This window comes from Salvelinus alpinus, chromosome 27 (genome assembly GCF_045679555.1).
Source record: "Salvelinus alpinus chromosome 27, SLU_Salpinus.1, whole genome shotgun sequence".
NCBI lineage: Eukaryota > Metazoa > Chordata > Actinopteri > Salmoniformes > Salmonidae > Salvelinus > Salvelinus alpinus.
This window is the reverse complement of record NC_092112.1, coordinates 29320862-29338928: the sequence shown is the minus strand read 5'-3', so window position 1 is coordinate 29338928 and position 18067 is coordinate 29320862. Positions and strand designations below refer to the sequence as shown.

At 43.4% G+C, this 18067-nt stretch overlaps 1 protein-coding gene across 9 annotated transcripts in view; it reads right to left on the bottom strand.

Annotated features, from left to right (window-relative positions):
- Positions 1–18067, bottom strand: part of adgrg6 (adhesion G protein-coupled receptor G6) — a 53389-nt gene that overhangs the window by 17690 nt on the left and 17632 nt on the right. For 2 of the 9 annotated variants that reach the window (XM_071370237.1, XM_071370240.1), the window contains exons 3-10: positions 16577–16927; positions 13740–14342; positions 12503–12550; positions 10508–10555; positions 9115–9183; positions 7656–7721; positions 7471–7539; positions 7003–7071 (exon numbers count right to left, since the gene is read on the bottom strand). In XM_071370237.1, the coding sequence (XP_071226338.1) occupies positions 7003–7071; positions 7471–7539; positions 7656–7721; positions 9115–9183; positions 10508–10555; positions 12503–12550; positions 13740–14342; positions 16577–16927 (1323 nt within the window). The remainder of the gene's footprint in view (positions 1–7002; positions 7072–7470; positions 7540–7655; positions 7722–9114; positions 9184–10507; positions 10556–12502; positions 12551–13739; positions 14343–16576; positions 16928–18067) is intronic. The other 7 variants (XM_071370238.1, XM_071370239.1, XM_071370245.1 and 4 more) reach the window with 7 other exon arrangements.

The following is an 18067-nucleotide window of genomic DNA, read 5'->3' as shown; positions in this document are numbered from 1 at the left end:
AAAAAATTAAAGCGAGCTTTACAATGGCATGGAGCGAGAACAAGGGTGCCCGTGATGCAGGCTGTGGTACGTGCGATGGCGTATGTGGTGGACACCGTGCCACTGCCTGCATTCAGCACTTCATGTGGAGTGGTAAGAGGAAAGTAGGGGCTCTCTGTAGGAACAAAAGACTGATGATCCACGTCAATGACGGCTAGTGGCATGGGAATGGTCTGTGTCTCTCTGTCTGTGACGGTGCTCTGATTCACAGACACATTGTTGCCAGGGCCCAATCTGCTTACTGACGTGCTTGCAGCAGTGGAGGGTGTGTGTTGGATGAGGGCCGGTCCATGTCTATTACCCTGTGTGTCCTCACTGTGGTTGGCCCTGAAGGGGACTGATACAAGGCCAGCTCCAGCAGGGTAGGTGTTTAGGGCCGTAAGAGGCTGGTTGGTGAGGGTATCGGTGAACTGGATATTTGGAGAAACAGTTGGCTGTTTGTTGGCAGTGCTGAGTTGTGTGTATGTGGCAGACTGTGTGTTTGAGGCAGAATGAGGCTGGATAATTGTGGTAACAGTGGTGGGCTGTATAATTGCAGCCCTATTGGTGAGGTTACCAGAGGCAGCAGCAGTGAGCTGTATGTCTGGGGAAGCGGTCAATGCTGTGTTCTCTCTGCTCTCTTCAGGCCAGGCCAGTGTTCCATCAGTTCCAGCAGGCTGAGTGTGCTCTGACTGGCTGCCAGTGAGTGTAGAGGATTGTCGGAATGCAGCCATTGGTCGGGTGGGCAGTGAGGCGCCAGCTCTCCAATACGAGGAGCGTTTGTTGTCATCGGTCTGTGGAATACAGGAGATTCAGAAGCATCTGACATGAGCTGATCTGACCTGGAGGTCATGGCGGAGAGCGTGTGTCTGTGTGAATCACACAACCAAGACCGCTGACCGGCCGTGACCAGCCTAATTCATGAATATATGCCTGCCGCTGGGGTTCATGGGTAACGACGCTGCCATATTCTGACGATGTTCTGCTGATGTATGGCGTTGGCAGAGCTGGAGAGGGAGAGGGGGCTAGCATGGAGGAGGAGATGGCTGGTCTGGGAGACATATTCAGATCCATCATCATAGTTGTGTAAGGTCCCATGGTGTCCAAGCTGGGATACAGACGGGTTGCTCTGCGTGCTGGGGCGGAAGAGAGAGATCGGAGATGGAGAGGAGGAAGAGCCACTTACGGGTGACGTGGACTTCCTCTCCTTACTCTGGAGCCGAGTGTCTCTCCATCCCATCTTTACTTTCCCATTCAGTAAAATTGGTGATATGAAGCTTCTCTGGCAAGGCTGTCTCAGACAGGGGGTCAGAGCTGAGAGAGACCAAGCTGAACCTGGTGGGCAATACATCCATCCACTCCAGTCTGCTTGGGGAGATTGTATTAGGAGGTGAGGACTGAGAGGAGGCCCATTCGTCTGTCATGGTGGCTGGGAGGAGCGCCTGGTGGTGTGGTTGTTCTGTGATAGGAGTGATAGATAGATGGGATGTACGTGACAAACCTCTCAGATTAGAACTGAGTGGATAAAAGCCCTCTTTCCTCTCTGTGCTGCCCAACATACTGCTGTCTGACACACTGTTCATACATTTGACGATTGCTCCAGAGCCAGAGGTGAATCTAACCTTATCCCCTCATTCACTGGCAATACTCTCACTTAGTACCATACTGGCTACCCTACTGTCCACAGGATGAGAGTTAGTTGAGAAGGAACTATACTGATTCCTCAAATCACCTTAAACCACACATCACTGCGACCTGTATGCTCTAGTCGGCTGGCCCTCGCTACATATTCGTCGCCAGAACCACTGGCTCCAGGTCATCTATAAGTCTATGCTCAGTAAAGCTCCGCCTTATCTCAGTTCACTGGTCACGATACCAACACCCACCCGTAGCACACGTTCCTGCAGGTATATCTCACTGATCATCCCCAAAGCCAACACCTCATTTGGCCACCTTTCCTTCCAGTTCTCTGCTGCCAGTGACTGGAATGAATTGCAAAAATCGTTGAAGCTGGAGACTTTTATTTCCCTCACCAACTTTAAACATCAGCTATCTGAGCAGCTAACCGATCGCTGCAGCTGTACATAGTCCATCTGTAAATAGCCCACCAAATCTACCTACCTCATCCCCATACTGTTTTTATTTACTTTTCTGCTCTTTTGCACACCAGTATCTCTACTTGCACATCATTATCTGCTCATTTATCACTCCAGTGTTAATCTGTAATTTAAAATTCTGTTAATCTGTAATTTAGTTAAATTGTAATTCTTCGCTACTATGGCCTATTTATTGCCTACCTCCTCATGCCTTTTGCACACACTGTATATAGACTTTCTTTTTTTTCTACTGTGTCATTGCCTTGTTTATTGTTTATTCCATGTGTAACTCTGTGTTGTTGTCTGTGTCACACTGCTTTGCTTTATCTTGGCCAGGTCGCAGTTGTAAATGAGAACTTGTTCTCAACTGGTCTACCTGGTTAAATAAAGGTGAAATTTAAAACATAAGAAATAAAGAGGGTAAAACCAGGTCACTGTGGTGTTTGTCAGAGGAAGAGAGATGTGTTTCCTCAAGGACAGGTGTTAGAGCTGTTTTAAGGACTGACGGAGACAGTGGACTGGGCCTTGTGCCCTCCCGCATCAATAAATCACTTTGAACTTCCATTGAAGGCTGCAGCACACTCGCCTGTGAACTCTCCAAGAGCACCGGGTCTGTCTCAGTGGCAGCTAGCCTGACGTGTCCTGAATGACTAACATCACCTTGTTCCATCCTGTGGATGGGTAAGGAGGAGAACGCAGGGTAGGGAGAGGTATGGTTGGAGTGGAGGGAGTTAGGGGCCGATAAATCTGTAATCACAGCTGCCCATAAGCTATCTGGAGGCTGGAGGTGCTGCAGTGTAGTAGACACGGTAGGTATGGGTGTAGGTTAGGGTGTAGTAGACTGTTGGTCTGGAGATCTCCACTGTGAGATTACTTTCAGAGATCATCTCGACCCTCATAGAGACTCTGAGCTCTGCTATTGTTAATAATGAAGGAGACTGTGTGGCGATGTTTGAGAGGGACTGAGTGGTTCTCTCTGCTGTTTGCTCACTGAAGCCGCTGCTTGGCCGGGCCTGATCCATTTGCACACCTGTCTTCTCTAGAGCCGTGCTGAAAGGAGGGATTTGAGTCCAGCTGCTGTGTGCTGCCACCACTCTACCCTGCTCCCCAGTCCCAGCCTCTCCTCCAGCCTCTGCCAGAGTGCCTCCTGCCAACGCCTCCCAGGGCAAACTGGGCTCTGATTGATTGTGTAAATGTTCCCCTCCTCCCCCGGCGGTAACAGGGCTGCCCATAGTCACACGGTCCGGGCCCTCAGTGCTGACTCCAGCCCCAGCATGGGAAAGGTTGTGTGGGCCAGAGGCGGCCAGAGCCAGGCCTTCATCCAGGGAGTAGGGTGAGTCATATTGGAAGAGGCTGAAGGGGTTGTCCCCTAGGTCCAGGTCGTAAATGAATGGCTCAAAGCCTGATGTGTCCTCCACCAGGGGCTCAGTCCAGTTCACAGTGCTGCTGCTGTTCTCTCTGCTGGGACTCAGTGGCACCCAGCGGTGGGGGCCATGGGATTTCTCTTCTTACGGTTGCTGAGTGATGCCGCTGCTGGGAAAGATTCCAGGTCCTCCTCATCACTACTGTTCCCAACATCCACCGGTCGCCCTGGGAACAACCCCTGGGGACTGGTCGTGGCCCTGAATACAGCATGTCTTACTGGCCACCAGCGCTGTTGTTGTTGTGATCACCTTGGGTACAGGAGGAGGCTTGGTCGGATAGAGGATGGGTCTGATGGTGGCCTCAGGTTTCTTCCTCACGGGCCAGAAGAGGGGGGTGGAGATGTAGCCCAGTGAGGTTTTAGAGCTGTGGGGGCCAGGCAGGACGTAAGGCCTGGTGTGGGGGGTGGTGGTGGTGGTGGAGGAGGCCACTGGCCAGGGGGTGAGCCAGAGCACAGACCACAGATACACTGTTCTCTCCTTGTCTGTGGCGCACCAGTCCAGTCAATGTAAAAACAGAGGAGTCAAGGTTACATATTTTAAATACATACTGACATCCAGCATATACTGTAGCTGAATAAACAAATACAAAATAGTAGCCGCTGTATGGAAGAATACAATATTAGGATCACCTAGATTTATGGCAGTTAACTAGACCTTCATTTTGAGTTGACAGAAAATATACAGATATTGTCAAATGCATTTTGGCTGAGGACAGGATAGAGTGAGAGTGAGAGGCAAGCAGACAGGTGGAAGCAGGCCGAGAGAGAGAACAGTTTGCCAAAGGAAGCTGCTACGTCGCACTACAAACAAGTCAAGGAGATGTGAAGTGTGTGTCTTACCCAGGGTAATGATGTTGGTGGACAAGACAGTAGAAGACAGGTTAGTCGAGGACGGTGGTGTAGTAGTGGCTTCAGACAATGTTAGCAAGAGTGACAGCACAACTAAGTCAGCAAGGAGAGCCTCTCAAGATTTCCTAAGTGTATGTTTTACCCAGCTGAGCGGAATCTGAGCAATGACAGAGGACATGATAGTAGAAGAAACCAAGAACAAAGTAAAAGCTTCAACTACTGAAGAAGTGGAAAATAGAAATAGTATGTGATTAGTCAAGTGTCTCATTTTAAAGTTGTGTATAGTAACTACTTCTGAAACCTTTATAAACACGTCCTAAAACCTTGTGACGGCTAGTCTACCTTGATTATATTAGTAATTAGTCATTTGGATGCCAAACATAGAAAAATAGAGGCCCCATGTCTTCAGACTACACTTTGAGATCTGTTTGCACAAAGTGCTTGAAAGTTACAGTGATAGAGGCAAGGTGTACTGAACAAAGGTATACAGTATACTTTTTTTCTGCAAAGCCTTAGAACAAACAGCCAGACAAGGAGCAGCAGATGTGTCTTACTCGGAGTAGTAGTGATGTTAGCTGGTGTGTTAGTAGTAGTAGTGATGTTAGCTGGTGTGTTAGTAGTAGTAGTGATGTTAGCTGGTGTGTTAGTAGTAGTAGTGATGTTAGCTGGTGTGTTAGTAGTAGTAGTGATGTTAGCTGGTGTGTTAGTAGTAGTAGTGATGTTAGCTGGTGTGTTAGTAGTAGTAGTGATGTTAGCTGCTGTGCTAGTAGTAGTAGTGATGTTAGCTGCTGTGTTAGTAGTAGTAGTGATGTTAGCTGGTGTGTTAGTAGTAGTAGTGATGTTAGCTGCTGTGCTAGTAGTAGTAGTGATGTTAGCTGGTGTGCTAGTAGTAGTAGTGATGTTAGCTGGTGTGTTAGTAGTAGTAGTGATGTTAGCTGCTGTGTTAGTAGTAGTAGTGATGTTAGCTGCTGTGTTAGTAGTAGTAGTGATGTTAGCTGCTGTGTTAGTAGTAGTAGTGATGTTAGCTGCTGTGTTAGTAGTAGTAGTGATGTTAGCTGCTGTGTTAGTAGTAGTAGTGATGTTAGCTGCTGTGTTAGTAGTAGTAGTGATGTTAGCTGGTGTGTTAGTAGTAGTAGTGATGTTAGCTGCTGTGTTAGTAGTAGTAGTGATGTTAGCTGGTGTGTTAGTAGTAGTAGTGATGTTAGCTGGTGTGTTAGTAGTAGTAGTGATGTTAGCTGGTGTGTTAGTAGTAGTAGTGATGTTAGCTGCTGTGTTAGTAGTAGTAGTGATGTTAGCTGCTGTGTTAGTAGTAGTAGTGATGTTAGCTGCTGTGTTAGTAGTAGTAGTGATGTTAGCTGCTGTGTTAGTAGTAGTAGTGATGTTAGCTGCTGTGTTAGTAGTAGTAGTGATGTTAGCTGCTGTGTTAGTAGTAGTAGTGATGTTAGCTGCTGTGTTAGTAGTAGTAGTGATGTTAGCTGCTGTGTTAGTAGTAGTAGTGATGTTAGCTGGTGTGTTAGTAGTAGTAGTGATGTTAGCTGGTGTGTTAGTAGTAGTAGTGATGTTAGCTGGTGTGTTAGTAGTAGTAGTGATGTTAGCTGGTGTGTTAGTAGTAGTAGTGATGTTAGCTGGTGTGTTAGTAGTAGTAGTGATGTTAGCTGGTGTGTTAGTAGTAGTAGTGATGTTAGCTGGTGTGTTAGTAGTAGTAGTGATGTTAGCTGGTGTGTTAGTAGTAGTAGTGATGTTAGCTGGTGTGTTAGTAGTAGTAGTGATGTTAGCTGCTGTGTTAGTAGTAGTAGTGATGTTAGCTGGTGTGTTAGTAGTAGTAGTGATGTTAGCTGGTGTGTTAGTAGTAGTAGTGATGTTAGCTGGTGTGTTAGTAGTAGTAGTGATGTTAGCTGGTGTGTTAGTAGTAGTAGTGATGTTAGCTGGTGTGTTAGTAGTAGTAGTGATGTTAGCTGCTGTGTTAGTAGTAGTAGTGATGTTAGCTGGTGTGTTAGTAGTAGTAGTGATGTTAGCTGCTGTGTTAGTAGTAGTAAGGGATAATAGGGGAGGATTTGTCACTGTTAGTAAGAGTAAGGGATAGAAAATGAAATTCACAATTAAGAGACAAAAGGGAACAAAATAGACAGTTGATATTGAATTCTCCCCAATCAGTCTTTAGTCACTAACAGGCAAAAAGGGAAAGTAGGCTGTCTTACCATGCACTGTGTTGTTAGTGGTAGGTGAGTTAGTCGTAGCTGGGTTTGAAACAATAGTAGTAGCAGAAGCTGTCGGTGCTGGTAGAAAGAACATGGGTGGAAAATTGTCAAAAGAATTGGTAAAAAATAAAATGGAAGGCAATAATGGCAAAACACACAATACAGGGCTACTATAGGTGTTTTCAAAATGTCAAGAACCACTTAGACAGTATTCACTGCTGAGTCCATTGTTAAAAGGAAGCTATATGGGAAAACATACTCCCACTGAGAAGCCATGACAATTGCTTTCCCAGCTTAAATCCATGTGGAAAGTTCCAAGTTGGTCAAGGATAGCACTGCTTTCAAATCCATTTCCGACACATAAAGAAACCTGCAACAAGCCGAGTACAAAACAAGAAAAAACAAATAGACATCTTACCATTGGTTGTGCTGTAGAATAGAGTTGTGTTAGTAGCGGCTGCTGCAGATGGGATAATGGTTTGAGTAACTGGTGACAAGGACAGCAAATGTGAACTAAATTGTTTGAAAGAGTGAAATGAACACACACACACAAACAATAAGCAATGCACTAGAGAGTATGCATGGGGTTATATGGGTCAACACGTGGCCATGCCATTTACAACATCACTGGCAAGATCTCTCAGCTTGACCTTTTTTCCTGAAAGTAAATGACAATGTAGTGACTGCCAAATGTCATGTATTTTCTAAATGTTCTGAGAGGGAAATCAGACTAAACTACATAGACATATTATATGGATGTACCAAATTGAAGTGTTTATAAAGGCCTTATAAGTAACACATTCAGAAAAATGCAATTTGCACTATAACTATAATCAGATACAATTTGCATAAACCGCGATCAGTTCCATTGGGAGAGATACCTTACCAGTGGTTGTGCTGGGTAATGTTGGAACATTAGTTGTAGCTGCAGTAGTGGGTGGGGTAGTGGTCTGAACTGGTGACATTAACAGCACAAGACAGCAAAAGGAGGGTATAATAACAAAGAGGTTAATGGTTGAGGCTCTCATCTCTTAGAGGGAAAATAATGTTGAGAAGTAAAGATGGCCTTACCAGTTGTTGAGCTGGTAGTTAGAGGCATGCTAGTAGTGGTGGCAGATGAAGTGGTAGCAGAGAGAACTGGTGATGGACAGCAGACAGTATGAGGTGAATAAAGGATGGTGAAGTATTGAGCGCTGAGGTTGAGATCATAGACGTAGATGGGTATGAGTTGGTCATTTTTTAACATTTTTATTTAACCTTTATTTAAAAAGGGTTCCAAAAGGGTTATTTGACTGTCAGATAAGAAAAAGATGGAGATGAAATGTCTCCTGCATCAAACCCATTAGGTAGGAAGTACAGCAGTAGAGGCTGGTGGGAGGAGCTATAGGAAGACAGGCTCATTGTAAAGGCAGCAATGGAGTTTTTTGGAACGGAGTCAAACATGTGGTTTCCATATGTTTTATGTGTTTGATACCATTCCATTTATTCCATTCCAGCCGTTACAATGAGCCTGCCCTCCTATAGCTCCTCCCACAAGCCTCCACTGAAGTACAGTATCAGACACATGGTGTTTACCTACTGCATGGCCTGCAACCCACCAAACTGCCAAATAATTCAAACACAGCTGTTCTTCATGTCTTCATCTTTCATGTTTAATAAGAGTCTTCCCTCATTACAGAATCCTACTTGCTAAAACTGGTGGCTGCCTTTCACAAATCTATTTATTTATTTGGGCTGGGAAATTAATTTCATTTCAGAAATTAACCAAGCATTTCATATGAGCCATTGACAGTTAATCAAATCCTAAACTTCCTTCATCAACACATTTTCTTAGATTAGATAGAAGTTTATGTGAATGCACCTCCATTCCTCAAACAGCGGATTCAGTATTATGTGGGTTTAATAGATTGGAATTGGCTGTGTGGTATTTGAGAGGGAACCATGAGAGCAATCACAGAGACTTTGGGATAAGACCTAAATCTCTCTAGTTTAATGGGCCACATGTAAATATCCCCTAAGTCAGTCAGTGGACATTTTACATATTGATTAAAACAGGGGTGATCCATCAGCTGCAAACTGCATTAAAGCTAGAGTCCTTAATTAAAACAATAACAAAGCCATCAACCCGCCTCTGTTTTGGTAAAAAGCTGAGGGATGGGCCTGGAGAAATGTAATCACTCTCAAATTCATAGACAGAGCTATGAATGCAAGGACTGATTATCCATGATATCAAGATTATAGTTTCAATCATGTTTTGGGGCTATACAGTGTTTACATTTACATTGTTTACAAACATTGGAGTAAAATAAGCTTACATTTTGGATTCTGATGGCGTACGATATTTGAGGCATTTCTAAGTTATTTTCTTCAAGAATCAATGGGTCTGTATCATTCATTTATACGTCCAAAAAAGTCCAAACTAAGGATTCTAGCTTTAAGTAGATCGTATTGGCTTACCTTCATAACAACAGATAGGCTGAAAATAACATGTGCTCTTTACAAACAATGTGAAGGAGGGATGGATGCTTACCGTGGGTTGTTGAATTAGTAGAAATCATGTTAGTGGTGATAATGGATGAGCTGGTAGGAGTTAATGTTGCTGGTTGCAGGGATGTATGGAGAAAGGTTACATATGCATTAATTGGATGTAAAGTGAGACAACACAAATGCACCATCCACCAGCCACAAAATATGACTGATGGCGCAATGAAGCATAGCATAAGGAATAGAAATACAAATATGCAGAGAAATCTTGTACAGTTGTGTAATGCAGTAGCTTTAGGAGCGATGATTAGCACGCCTATGAAAGACAGTTTTAATATTTACTCAGTAAACATACGGTTTCTACCAGGATAGGATCAACAGGTTTAGAGTTGAAAGTTATTTCTTCTGTAAAACATACACGAAGTCAGGGGTCCCCAATTACATTCAGTCGTAGGTCGATTTTTCCTTGAGCAGATGATCGGGGAGTTGGAACATAGTTATAAATCATTTGTACACTGCAAATTGACCGCAAGAATCTCAATCAGATTTAGTATTTGAGAAAAACAGAATTATATCAAACCTTGATTACATTGGGATACGATCGCATATGTCTCTATTTATGCATGTGAATTCTTGGACACATTTCCTAAATTAAAATCACGTTGAGCTCATTTCCTGGTGATTTTACAGTCTTTTATGTCCAAATATTTCCCAAAACAATTCCTTCAGAAAACTTGGCCGGCCGAATAATAAAATCACCCGCAGCCTATAGTGAAACCCTATATTAAGCCATCACAAGCCACAGAGGCCATTCTTTGATGGACTTCATCCTAGTCTCATTTATTTTCATCCAATCAACTTGTTGAATCTCCAGCACAGTGCTACAGGTGTTTCTTATAAGCAAAGAATATAAGAGTTGACCTTTGAATAAATGCACCATAGACAGAGCTTAATAGATTTGCTCACAGCATGAGAACTGACATTTTGGAAAGTGTCGCTTGTAAGTCAACATCTAGCTGTGGCTGATGTCTATGGGAAGGAGAGGCCATATTAACCCTGCATCATCTTATCCAAAACATGGGGTCAAACTGGACAGGAACGCTCATTTTAATGTGATTCCACAGAGGTTCCAAAAAATTACGTCATAATCTGCATTGACTCGATACCGTGGCCATCAATGCAAAGTGACATAGAAAGAGTGAAGTACTGTGTGCCTATTAAAATGCTGGCAGGATGTAAATATGTAAGAAAAACAAGATGAATAAAACATAACAGGGAGCTTACACACAAACATCTAGAAGAAGGGTCAAATGGTATGTCTGTAAGTATGTTAATCAATATTCAATCACATTTAATAATTTATTATTGTGTGATGCTTGATAATCATTGTACTGTCTGTTGTAAATGATTGATATGTGTAACAGTCGTTGGTTTCCTACCTGGGCAGTCCAGTCCAGGAGAGGAACAGCTGGTGGGTACAGAGGTACCTTCAAAGTAGATTGGAAATAAACATGTTAAATCACCTTAATCAACAATATTTCCCATGGTGAGTGATTAAAAAGAACACAAACAAGTTTATGCATTATTATGTTAATTTCAGTACAGTCCCACACATTATAAATTCATCAAACATTTATATTTGGCATGACTTCGGGCTGGGTATTAAGCACCTCCATTGTAAAAAGATTGACAGTTTCCCAGCAGCCGCTCAGCTCAGCTAGCTACATGCTCTCAGGCTGGTATGGGACCCAGAAATGTCAATAAATAATCAGAATGATCTGCCATATAAATGTTGGAATTTCATAAACCTAATTACTTATCATCTTGTTGAAAAGGGCGAGGAGTTTGATATTTTCCTCACTGTTCTGTAGCTGTGCCCAGTCCAACCGCCAATACTTCCTCTCTTGTATAAAATATGCAGCACTTTGTGATACAGGGATGCTGCTGCTTTGTTTTGCACCCCTCGCATATCTTCTAATGATGTTAAACAGAAGAGCGATCAGAGGAGAACACAGCGAGACAGACCCACCTGGACTTGATGGACATGGCTAATCAATATGATAATCGCTGGCAATGAAAAGTAATGACATGTCAGAGGAGAGAGAGGCCATGTTTAATATCAGTTAGTGGATGTGAGTTGTCATTACTGACACTGTCCTATGGTCCACTGACCCATCGTTCTGGTGGCTGGTGGATTCCAATAATCAGTCTTCAACAATTACCTCATGCACTGCTGAGTCCACATAGATATGAAACATCAGAAACGACTATCTTGTCACTCCCAGGTCAGTACCCAACATTCCCACTCAAAAAGCCTTGTGCCTTAGGTGATGTGGATGAATGGCTAGTGCTATTCCATATATCTAGACTAGTAGACCAACGAGAGTAAACAACCCCATCGTGCCTGGGCCAGGACTGTGAGGACTCAGTGAATAGTGGATCTCTGACAGAGTTTAGCCATGCAAACATTCACTCCTCCACTGACCTTACAGAGAGATGAAAGAAGCCCAAAGAGCTTCACTGGGGCCAGTCCTCTTCACAAGCCTGATAATTAGCCCAGAACTAGTTTACACCAGACAGACTATAGCTACAGCCTCACGTACCACACACTGTTGGCCAACCAGACTACCAACCAGACAACCAATCAGACTACCAACCAGACTACCAACCAGACTACCAACCAGACTACCAATCAGACTACCAATCAGACTACCAACCAGACTACCAACCAGACTACATACCAGACTACCTACCTACCAGACTACCTACCAATCAGATTACCTACCAGACTACCAATCAGATTACCTACCAGACTACCTACCAGACTACCAATCAGATTACCTACCAGACTACCTAAGGTTTGGCCCCCTCAGCCTCCTGACAACATCATTGGCTCAGCTGTGGATCAGTGTACATGGGGTTTGGTTGTTACATCTTAGTTCCTAAGAAGTCACTGTCTGCTCTGTAAGCATGGGGTCTTTAAAGTGCTTCCTGCATTAGCAGCCCTGGACAGACGAGGCTGGCAGATACATTGCTGTTATTCAAAGCAGGGACAGACTCGCGTCATGCAGAGTCTCATTTTGTCACGACACAAAGTCTGGGAGCAGAAAAATAACTTAGAACTTTACCTGGTTGATCTTGAGTTGAGACTTTCAATGTATGACGCAAGACTAATAATCATCTATCTGTGTACAGATTTGGCATATTGACTGTAGATGACTCTAACTGGGACCTGATTTATCATTGACATGTTACGTCCAGAGTCCAGGTAGAAAGTTCCTCCATAATATAACTAACGCAACCCTCTGTTTCCTGGAACCATTAGTTTAAACGTTATATTAGTTAACACCGTATTTCACATGCATCTCCCATGGCACTAAGCACTCAAGCAAGCAACTTTCACAAAGCAATCAAGTTGTTAGCAGCACACTCACCACTAGATGGAACAGCTGTTGTTAAGTGTATGCAATGTGGGAAACAGACTGTAAACAGAAGACTTGACATGAGTAGGTATCACAACAGTCGGCCATGGGCATTTAACTAGCAGCAGCTGCATCAGCCAGTGACATGGATACAAACTCCTGTGGGCAAAGCAAAGCATTTGTTGTCTTGACAAACATATGTACTTATTAATAAGTGAATTAACATTTAAAAATCTAATGGACCACAATGCAACATGGAGGTGTGTTTATGTAAAGACAAACAAGGACACAAGGACATTTTGAATATACACCAGAGATGATATACTTCTGAACAACAGTATATTGCCTACCCTACTCCTCTTCTAAATAGTGTACAGTATAGTAGAGCTAGATTCTGTCTGTTTTAACATCTGGTATGTATGATTCTGAACTGGAGCAGCAGCAGCCATCTTAACTCAAACTGTGGTGTGGTGGGTTGTGAAATGTAGAAACCTTGCTCGGAGTACAAAAGAGAGAGTTGGTTGTTCCAGATCATCCACACCCATGAGCAGTTTCAAGACTAACACAAGAGTTAGGGGAATGTTCAGAGAGACAGACATCTTTCTCTGTGCACCTCTGTGAGAGGGGGAGCTTTGCATTGGGAAGGGAACTCCTACAATTTGATCTTAAAAACTCTCTTTCACAGACTATCAGGCCCAAGCTGTAGCCGAGCAGATAGTGTTTCGGGAATGGGGCTAAGTAAAAAGAGTTTCCTCAGCCATGGGGCCTGTGTGTGTGTTCTGTGAGACTCATAACGGGTAGGAGAAATGCATGATTCTGCACTTCGTACTTTTCACAGCTAAACCACACACAGCACCATTTTCTAGAGGGCACCGGGCGATCGGCAGACATTTCCCGACACCCCTGGCTCCTTCGCTGTGGCTACGCTCCTATCGCTACAAACAGATTCCTAATACTTTCAAAGGTAGAGACATGGAGCATATCTTTGTCCTGCTGCTGCTGCTTTCATCTTCCTGAGCAGTTTGGATAACACTGGACTGTTTGAGTTACTTAGGATTTAGATGCCATTTTAGGCTCTCTCATAACTAGTATATCACTTGGAATAATATTGCACAAACTGTTACTAATGAACCAGGAAATTGTCCTGATAACAATATATAGACTTCTGTCAGTCAAACACTTTTGAAGTTCTGCTGACTGGAAATCAGTCATCATTAATAGAACATACCAGTGTGCAAAGGATACTCACTGCAGCTCAGTGTTCTGTCCGTCTGTGCCAGCAAAGAGGGGATGTCCCAGAAGCTGTTGTCCCAGTCAATGATGTTGCCGACGGCGTCACAGGTAAGGTTGGCCAACTGTGTCAAGCTCATGGCATTATCCCACAGGCGGAAGTTATAGATGGTCCCATCGAAGCTATTCTTGCCCCCCAGCCTGAAGAGGCCCCCGGCCCCCACCAAGCGCCCATTTGTGTTAGAGCAGGTCTTGGTCAGGGAGTTTCTGTTGTAGTAAAGGGTCACCTTGCCTGTGGTGGAGGCCCATGTGAGACAGAATGGCTTCATGGTGGAGGTGAAGTCCGAGGGATTGAGGATAGAGTCTACCATACATGTCTCGTTACTCATGACCAGTGCCATTCCATCCTGGTTCATTCCGAAACTTAGGGCTTCATCACCACTGATGTCCTCTTGCCGGGTGTAAGAGAAGATGGTTTCCTTGTTCTTTTGGTTGGAGCGGGCTACCTCAAAGCACACGGTGAACTGCTGAAGGGTCGGTATGGTCACTGAATTGGAGACCTTGACCACTTTGCCATTGCCGTTCGGCAACATGACCTTCTGGTCCCTCAGCGGCACGGCAACTACAGCACACAAGTAGAAAGAAGAGCATTAGAGAACAAAGTGTTTTCACCTCCAGGCCTAATTAAACTGCTGAATCAACCGATCACAATCATTCTTCCTGCGGGGCAGAGCTGCCTCCAATACAAGAGTAAAACCTGCCTCATCAAGTCATCAACTAATCATTAAGCCTTTGATCAGTTGAATCGGTTGTGTTAGTGCTGGGCTGGAACAAAAACCAGCACTGTGGGTCTCCTGGATTGAAGTTGAGAACCACTGCATTAGATGACTGTCAGATGTTCAGTAGAACCAGGGGCTCTAAAAAAAACTGTACAGAACATCTTGTCTGAATAACGACACAACTAATAATCCATATGTCTAGGTAAACTCACCATTTACCTGACTAATGCCGGCCATTACTGCTATTCAGTCATACTCTAATTAAGTCATACTAATACGCTAATTCATTGACTGATGAGTGTGGGAGAATAAAAGTTAATGTGAGGCACTGTATAAATTACTACATCTAAATGATAGGCCAGCCGATTGAATAATCTTCATGTGTCACTCTCCTGTTGTCTGTGGTTATTCACTTTTTTTCATTTAATGAGGCACCATCTCCACATCATCGTTATATGACTGCAGAGTGTTCCACAGCCCAGAGGATGAACAGTGTCAGTTAGGCAGGTGACATCTCAGGCCTTCCTCTTATCACTAAGATTAAATGTCAACTATCACTCCACAGTCCCCATTCCCACCAATAAATTAGGTTTTTAAGGAAGAAAAAAGTTTTTTCTGTTCCTTTTTAAATGTACTGTACGCTCATTCCATACTTTCTGACACGTTTCATTTTAATGAAGCTCTGGTTTGTTGCTGTTGGCCATCCACACTGCCAGAGTGACAGCCAATTTGGAATGGAAAAACTCAGCTTTGAATGTGGTATCAGGATTTGACACAGTTGAGAGGCCCTTTTGATAGATCCTGCAGGGCTCTGTTTGTGTTGTTGATCTCCGATCTGCTTTGCAAGCCGTACGGAAAGGCCAGGGCTTGCTGTGACACCGTCTTATGATTCCAGGGCTCCAGGCAGGACGTTGGACTGCCAACAGATTGAAAGCCAAGTTCAATAGGTTGCCTGCCGGTTGGGATATCACATTGGGTTTAAACCCAATAGGAGCTTAGACCACAAGACTCATGTGATGCACTGTATGAATTATTCAATTTAAATGATAGACGCTGACAACTCTAGCTCATCTGACAGCCATACGTTAAATTGATACCCAATGCTTGTGGATGGCAAAGGAGCCAACCAGAACCAAGCACTGTGGAAACCTCCCAAAGCAGGTTTTCCTTGGCCTCCCTGGTGTTTCACAGCAACAGAAAGATTGCTTGCTTATTGCAAAGCATACCATGTTCCAACTTGACTGTCTGAAACTTTTTGTCCTGTGGTCTCTCACAGTAAAATTGGTCTCCAGAATTTTGTGAAAATGTTATTAAATAATGTGAAAGCATTGAACAGCTACGGCACCAGTCCCTGACACTTGATTCGCACTTGGACTCGATGTAAATCGGAGGTTCTGTTCAAGCTGGGAGTGATTTTGATGGATTAGTGCTCTTTAAAAGGTTACTGGGGGGGGGGGGGGGGGAGCTACATTTACTGTAACTCTTTGATGTGCAGGGTTTACATGTGGTGCCTAGATAAAGGCCGGGACTAGGATTATATAAACTGAACATACACCATTTATAGGTTATACACTATAAAACAATCAATGTTATTAGAAATCATAGGTTTCTCTGACTATTATATTGAGAATACAACATTTGAGTTATTAGCGCTTTTGGTATTCGAGAAAAAGGAACTGAGTATGTTAAAGGTCGAAGCACTGCCGTGTGTCAGAAACAAGAAACAAAAAAGTGTACTTTTTTAAGCATAATGGATGGAAGACATGTTTGTCCTAAGCCATGTTGTTGCTGATTGGTTAGTATAATGGCGAGTATGTTTGATGCTTGTGTAATGTGAAATTCCTCTAAAATGACGTGAGGAATTACTTATAAATACCTGAAGCTTACTGTCATAGAGCATGGCTAAACACTAACATCTAAACTACCACATTCAAAATAGAAAATAAAATGTCATGTAAAAACATTCCAACTATAAACACAAGAAGAAGAATCATAATAACAATAATAACCATAATTAACATAAAAATCATAATCATTCAAATATACCGGTAAAAATGTGGCCGCTTTAAAAACATACCTTGCCTGTAACTGACATTGAATCCGTTCTTTTGGACGCTAGAGTCTGAGTTAAATGACATCTCCATCACATTGCTGGTGGAGTTTAGCGTCAGTCCGTTGGCTGTTAAGCCACAAAATTTCACATCTTGGTTTCCGGTGTTGACAATGAAGCGGTCATAGATGCACCCCACGGCCTCCTCGAGATCAAAGTTGAAGAAGGTTATTTGCACAATGAATCCAGCCGGGGCCTGCAGAGTCCACTTGCAGGCCTGACTTTTGGGGTACACTTGGGGGTAGCAGGGGGAGGTAAAGGTACCCTGGGAGTCCGTGAGCACCACAACGCAGTTGGAGTTACTACAGCTCAACACTGCTGAAGCAAAACATGGACATGTTGTCACTACTATACCCCAGCACCAGGGAGTACAGGAAGACACCAGGAGACACCAGGGGACACCAGGACAGGACAGGACAGGCAGTGGAGGAGGAGTCAGGTCAGTAGTGCAACAGTGCAAGGCCAATGTCAGAGGTCAGAGAGACTGTGTTAGTGGACCAATAGAGTCAGACAACAGGGACCCTCTCAAGTTTAGATTTACATGAGATTTAGATTAGGAGTAGCAAAGAGTCAAGAGTCAGTCAGTGAAAAAAAGGCCCTAATACTACTTATGCAGTTGAAAAATATATGTTGAGATAATGAAATACCATAGCTATGATTTAAAGGTCACCTAAAGACTATGCACAGGTAAAAAATTAATGGGCTGGAAAAAAACCTTCACTCAGAAAACAATGACTTATGTTCATCCAGGTCAGGCTAATGTGTGAGCCAAAACCACAGCAAACATTGGCAGAAACATTTGAGCAAAATACCACTGCAAAGCAACGCAAATTTGTCAAGTGCCATTCTTGATCGGCATTCAACACAAGTTACAAGACCGTCTATTTTATTTAGCATAAATAAACATTAAATGTGAATAGTAATGAGAGCGGTCTGCAGACATCTAAACATAGGCTCAACTCAAACAGGTACTGTACGTAGCTAGTACAGTCAGAAGACACTCAAAGTCGGCATAATGATGGGATCCCTTTCAGAATTGTTCAAAGTCATCTAACACGGTTATGTAATACAATCTTCTAGAACTGTAATAAGACAGAATTAAATACAGCAATCTCAATATGGCCAGTAATCGTGCTTGTCTCTTCTCCGTTAGCTTATTGATCCAACTTTTTAACTTGATTGTGAGCAACAGTCTATTTTCTGTAAGTCTTTCTCTATGAAATTTCAGGAACATTTATATTACAATTCAAAAGCCAAACCCTGGATAACACCCATACAATGGAAATCAGCAGTTGTTATGTTGGGTGTTTTCGTTTACTTGCTTAACTCTCTGATCCTGGATCCTGATGGCTTACAGGCAGGAGCCATGTTACCTTTGGGGTGTGATTTCTCTACAAACTGAATCAAAGCAGGTATTAGGAAACCTGGAAGGCAACAATCCAGAGAATTCTACCCTTG